Source organism: Ictalurus furcatus, chromosome 6, assembly GCF_023375685.1.
Source record: "Ictalurus furcatus strain D&B chromosome 6, Billie_1.0, whole genome shotgun sequence".
NCBI lineage: Eukaryota > Metazoa > Chordata > Actinopteri > Siluriformes > Ictaluridae > Ictalurus > Ictalurus furcatus.
In genome coordinates this window covers 25,932,592-25,939,084 of record NC_071260.1, presented here as the reverse complement: position 1 = coordinate 25,939,084, position 6,493 = coordinate 25,932,592, and the positions used below count along the sequence as shown (strand labels likewise).

Below are 6,493 nucleotides of genomic sequence, written 5' to 3'. Positions count from 1 at the left end.
GACAGCGTGTAACACTTGACACACAGCGTCCTCCTGGGCCACACAACATGTAAGCGGAGAAGCACACTGTGTATGTGGTGTAATTGAAGCCTCTGTTATGGCAATAGCACAGCAGGGATAATGTTGGGTTGATCAATGGCTGGGACTGAAAGAGCCATCACACACCTGCTGCTGCGCCCGGAGATGGAGTCGAGGTGCTGTTAAGCACATCGCCCTGGAGGAAGGAGTCAGCCAAACGTATAAATTAAGTACCAATCTCTCAAGACAAGGCCTGAGAGACTCCGCAATCCGTCCAAACTTTTGTAAGCGCATGGACGCAGAGGCTGTGTAAAACAGCAGGAGTGTATGCAGTCAAAAGAATGATATTCATTCAAGAGGTGAAGCTAGAACAAAGCAAAGCTCATGAGACTGGACTGTCCAAGTCCACAAGAGGACGGAGAAACCCAAAGACGAACTCTAAAGTTAAGTTTCAGTTCGTTTAAAGCTTTAAGTTTGACTGTGACCATAATGAACTTCCCATACCTTTCTATACGCCTGCGTAATTATTTCCACCGAGGGCCATTAACAACTAAGAAATCCCACTTACAGGACAGCACAGAGAAAAGACATAACCCACGTCTCACCTGCAACCCAGGTGTATTCTGAGACTGAGCTTTTTCACCTGCTCTCATTTTTATAAGCACACTAGGAAGCATAAGCATTCATCATATTATGAACAAATGTGTGTGTGTGTGTGTGTGTTAACCAAAGACCAAATCCTGTCCCTCATTGTGCTCCAGCTTTCTGTTAGGGGACTGAGTGCGGTGTCGGAGGTCCCCCGAGTTAGCCTTTAGTGAAAGGGAAATCGGTAAAGCAAGCACAGTCTTGTGAGTGAACGGCAATGTGCTAGCACGGGACAGCTGTGAATTCAATGTGGATAGTGGAACTGATTTTTCTGGGCCAATACAAACATATGCACCTGTACTAATGCACATTTACTGCAGGGGTACATTAATTATTTTACCATTAAACCTTAAAAAAATTTAACTGGATTCATAAAGGGAGATAATAATAAAAACATGCTCAGCTTTTCTATTTTTTTTTTAATCAGATGAAAAGATGGAGAAATAAATTCATCCACTGAGATGTGCATCTGTTAGGATATTTAATGAGAAATATTGGAAGAGGTATTAAGGTTTACACAAAAATATTTTGAACACCTTTACAAAGAAAAACCGACAGTTAATAAATAAGATAGCCTTAATAAATAATTGAAAAGGTCATAAATATATAAATAATGTTTAAAGTTGCAGTAAGTGTTTTTTTTTTTTTAAACAGTTTTATAATTAACATTTTCAATTTGTGTAACCAGTGCAAAACAATACTACTCTTTTCATGTAAATGTGGTCAATGGGCATGCTGCAAATTCTCACCCATCAGCTTGCGAGCATATTGAAACGCATACAAAACACTTAAACAGGCGCTCCGAGATCCTTAGCGATCCTCTCGTCTCCCACAGAGACAAGTGTCTAGGCCATGCCAAGACTTAAACCTGGTCTCATTCATCATTAACACACGACTGGAGTGGCACAGCAAAACACTGAGTCTCATTCTCTGCCCACAATAAATTAGAATATAAAAAGCATCCCGGGTGCCAAGTGCAGACGTGCGACCTGGTGAGAAATGTGCAGATGTCAGTGTGCCATGATGCCAAGCTGCCAGTGCGGTGGGGGGAAGAAGGATCTCTCCCCCCGAGCCGAGCAAGTCTGTCCCGCAAACTAATCCCACTTTATCCAAGAAAGACGAGCTGTCAGATCTGGAGGTGAAGGAGACAAAAGCAGGACAAATGTAAACCTTTTAGATACATTTTAATGACCAATGAAACACTCAAAGGCTTGTTAGAGCCAGGACTAACAATAGGAGCCAGTTATTCATTAAAATGTTTCCCTCGAAGAGAGGGTGCACTGAGACATGCTTAAGTAAAATACACAGGCTGGATATTGAGCTTAGATAAAGTACTTTTGTTGCCACAAAGCTTTTGAGCACAAAAGCCAAGAATTAGACAGATCGGAATAAAACAACAAACATGCTTTAAATAATGAACAACAAACCCGACTGTTTGACAGTGTCTAAGTGATAAAGCCTTATTTAGAATCAAATAAGCACCAAGATATTTGCATATTCCCTCTTAAGAAAAAGTAATTAAGTGGAGATAGTATAACTCGTGCTTGCCATGGTTTTCCACGTGTCATGTGCTTCATTAAATTGCTTATTAAATAGAAGAAGAATTTGAAATTCAGTAAACAGCAATTTTGAGACAAAATGATCTTTAAAACTAAAAGAAATCTTAACTAAAAATGAAGTAAAATTAAATGTTAAATTTTCCAAATAATTGTTACATATAAATAACAATTTTACTATATACAAATCATTTTAAATATGAAATTTTCTTTTCAGTCACATTCCATTTTCACACTCTGACATCTGTGCATACACACTTGTTGTGCGTGCTATTAAGTAAAGTATTTTTGTATTATATAATCATGCTTATTATATATATATATATATATATATATATATATATATATATATATATATATATATATATATATATTGTTTTACATGTATTTCTATTAAAACCATTATTATTAACAGTAGGGATTGTCGTACTGTGACTGTTCAAAATACTGTGATGTTCAAAATATTTCTTAGAGGTTAATGTGTTCAGGGAACAGGGTCGAGTGAATGGTGTGGGACTTAAATGTTCATTTTTCATATCTTGTAATGGATGACTTGTGGAAGCATGATTTGCATGAAATGTTAAACTGATTCACACATTAATGAAAATTAATATGATTTGAATGAAGTATTTGAACGATTATCTTTCAAAGTAAAGTGGAGGTATAGTGGGCTGGAACACGCAGTTCCTCTAAGAAGTGAACATGATGTGTTAGCTGCTGTCATTTTAGTAAGTTTTAAGCTTTTTCAGCTGAAACATAGGCCTCTCAAAAAGTCCAGGGTTGATCACTGAGCAGTAATCACTGGGCTTATTAAATAAGTGAAATAAAACTACTACTAAATTGTAATGGTACGAATTTGGTGCTAATAATAGTATTTTGTGTTATTCAAGGTAAAGTGTAGTTATAGTGAGCTGGAACAGGCAAAAATATGGTGCTGTAGATTTGAATTATTTATCTGAAATACTGTATTTAATTGTGAAGGACACATTACTTATGTTTAAAACACCTTTTACCTTGATCTTTATGAGTTTAAAATCTTTCAGTCTTGAACAAGATTAAAGAGTTAATCATTTACGACCCAATCATGAAAACAGTAATGTATTAACTATAAATCATTGAAAGTAGATCAAAATGGTATTATAGAATTTGAATTGGTTATAATTGATGAATGTGCATTAGAAAAAAGCAGGATCAATCCTCACCACTCGTGTTCCAGATGGCGTTAGTCTGATTTTTGTAGCCATTCTTCATGCACTCGTCTACATAGGTCTTGGGGTCACAGCCGGACACGAGGATCTCTCTGAGCAGGGCGATGTAGGCGATGGCCAGCCTCAGGGTGTCAATCTTGGACAGTCGCTTCTCGTAGGGGAACGTGGGCACGTGACAGCGCAGCTCCTCAAACGCAGAGTTGATACTGAGCATGCGCTTGCGCTCGCGGATGTTGGCGGCGTGGCGCTGGACGCGGTACGGGTGGTGCTGATGCTGGTGATGATGCTGATGGTGTGTGAGATGGTTGGAGGCGAGGCGGCGCGGCCTGAGCTTCCCCCGCTTCTGCTCCTCTAGCTCTTCCTCTGCAGCACCGCTGTCCACCTCAGCCCGCGGGGAGCGAGACTCCAGCTCCGGGAAAGCGAGCTGCGCTTCGGGGAACACGGACTGACACCCGAAGGAAGACCACGGAGACAGTTCACCTGTTATTGCCGTGCCATCGAACAGCAGCGAGTCGAGCTGGGACTGAAACTGAAAGTTAGGGTCCATTTCGCCCCAGAAGGCGAAGTCTGTGGTTGCATCTTGGTCAAAGTCAAACAGCATGTCCTCCATCACTGCTTTATTAGAAAGTCTGAGCGGATAACAGCGACTTGTGACTGAGTGCGTTTCTTACATCGACTTGTTGCTTTTATACGTCTACCTGCACTCGAGAGCTCAACGCTATAGGGCTCTGTCCTCAGACTGGCCTCTCCTGACACTAAGCCCATCCAGGAGGGATTAAATATCTTGAGGGCTAGCAGGGCTCGCAGCAGGGTGCTTATGTCCATTCAGTGGGTTGAAAAAGACCTCATTAAGACACGTGCCTCCTCCTAATAGCGCTCTCATTGCCATTTAAAAACAGAAGCGAGGGCGCATTCAAATGGATCAGACAATCTTGAAAATACAGACGGAGAAAAGGGAGAAAAAACACGTGCACAATTGCAAAGTTCTCTTAAGTCGTTTCCCATACAGCTCAAAGGATGTACCAATATTTACAATAACATGAAAAGCCTTATTTGCTATGCACATATGAGCAGCTTTGCGCCTGGACTCTTGAGACAGAGCACATGGCCAGTAAACAACAAGCCTGGCAAGAACTTCTGCACCCACTACAGCAAGTACCCTAATGAAAACGTCATCGTTCTAAAATGTTTCACTTTGCATATAGGTAAACCTTATGATGCTGAATGTAGTCCACATTATTTAATTTCTAGTGGAGTTCAATATTAACGGAGTTATTTAGACATAAAAACAATAATTATTACAGCACAAGTTCTCCTTCATAGGCTTGTTTTATTTTATCCAGTTTTTAGTTACTGAATTACGCAGTCCATATTATAAGAGAAAATCTCAGGATATTAAACAACATATGACTAATCAGTAAAAATGAAATTGAATAATTCCCAAACCAGCTGGATGGCCTAAACATGCATTAGCCAATAGTACAGCTCTCTGAAAGGACCTAGATTTCGATTTTCTAACAGAATATTAAAAAACCTATATGAAAAAAAAAAAAACATCTAAATAGAATATTTTCTATAAATGTTCAAATACAGAAAACAAACATAGGTCTGTCAGTTATAATATAAGCTAGCCTATATTTTATTTATGCCTACTGCAATGTGGACGTTTTACATTATTTTCAAAAGCAAAATATCATGGGAGCCCAATATTTCAGATGAAATGAACTAAAAATACATTCTAGGTATTAATTTAGCCTACTTAAAGTTGACATTCGCTGACATGATGGAAAGTTTATTGTGCTCCTGTCCAGACTGGGCTTTGCTGCAGCTGTCCTACACTAACATATCCTACTAACGTAGGCCTACTACAGAGTACCTCGCGTTAGGATAGTATGATAACACTCACTGGTTGCCATGGAAACATCCAAACATGTGTATTACAGTATGACAAAAAAGTAAGGCACACCATATTTACCACTGATGGATTTAGAAGGACATTTGGTAGCCTACTATTTAGTATATTACTATACAGTGATTTGGTTTATTTAGTATGTGGTTTTGACTGTATCCATGGACACATCAGTAATCGTATCCTATGGGAGGATATTAAATATGCAGGTATTCCCTTGACCTGTGTTTCTGTTTAATAACAAAATAATTTAGGAGCTTATTTTCATATCCAAAAACTGATTTGCCGTACAATATGGAGCTACATGGACCTATAGCGTGCCTTGAGAAGTTTTGTTTAACACCTTAGCTGAGCTGAGGAGTTTTTTTATTCTATTCCCAGATAAGACTACTTCCAGATTATTTGAAAGGTTAGCTCATTTAAGGTGGGTGGCCTTTTGTAAAATTCAACCTGGCTAAGTTAATGATGGGTAACTAGAAGTTTTCTTAAATTTGATCCAATCCAAAATTAAGCAAAAATGTAAACTGCCTTTGAAGGATGAAGTCATTGTTCTTAAGCCCTGGATATCAGGGATCAAACACACTTAGATTATGTCAAAGAGGTCGAAGTACATCTGTGAATATTAAATATAGCAAACATGACTCATGTTAAATATAACTAATATAAAGTAGATTTTGTTAAATATATTCACCATGGCCTTTCTAATGAGTTTTGTTTAGACAGCTGGTTAAAGAGCAACAAATAAAAGCTGTTTACGGATGAAGTGGCAAAATGAGAGGACTGTCAGAACCTTCTGCTGTGCAGAGTGACCAGTCTGCTGCAGCTGACACACACACACGCTCACATGCACGCAACCCACTTTTGGTACAAGTGTTCAACGTTTGATGTAAATTGTATCATTTTGTTTTGTAAGATTTAATAACACACAGGCATAGAGTTTGTATGTAGGGAACTTTTCAGAAACAAATGTGATGAGCATGGCTAGCTGGGGACAAACGTTTATATAAGCTATTTATTTTTCTTTTATTTAGCTTAAATTGTATCATACAATACAGATGCATTTACAGACACACCTGGTGCATAATAAAGAAACAGGTTTATAATCGTCACTTTCACAAATTAAGTTATTACATCAATGCTTCTAATATTAATATCTA

At 38.5% G+C, this 6,493-nt stretch overlaps 1 protein-coding gene across 2 annotated transcripts; it reads right to left on the bottom strand.

Moving 5' to 3' along the window:
• Positions 1-1,130: 1,130 nt before the first annotated feature.
• LOC128609384 (transcription factor 21) lies at positions 1,131-5,316 on the bottom strand. Of its 2 annotated transcripts, XM_053627918.1 has the most exons (3): positions 5,187-5,315; positions 3,422-4,358; positions 1,131-1,795 (listed from the first exon to the last, which is right to left on the bottom strand). In XM_053627918.1, exons 2-3 carry the CDS (start codon positions 4,035-4,037, stop codon positions 1,758-1,760), a joined length of 654 nt encoding a protein of 217 aa, XP_053483893.1. In that variant the 5' UTR covers positions 4,038-4,358; positions 5,187-5,315; the 3' UTR covers positions 1,131-1,757. The 2 variants fall into 2 exon arrangements, with proteins under 2 accessions (XP_053483893.1, XP_053483894.1); XM_053627919.1 differs by having other exon boundaries at positions 3,422-5,316.
• Positions 5,317-6,493: the final 1,177 nt, after the last annotated feature.

Coding starts and splice junctions, on each gene's coding strand:
- LOC128609384 (XM_053627919.1), bottom strand. CDS start 4,037: ATGGAGGACATGCTGTTTGACTTTGACCAAGATGCAACCACAGACTTC. Junction 1,796..3,421: donor CGCCATCTGGAACACGAGTG/GTGAGGATTGAT, acceptor CTTCACCTCCAG/ATCTGACAGCTCGTCTTTCT.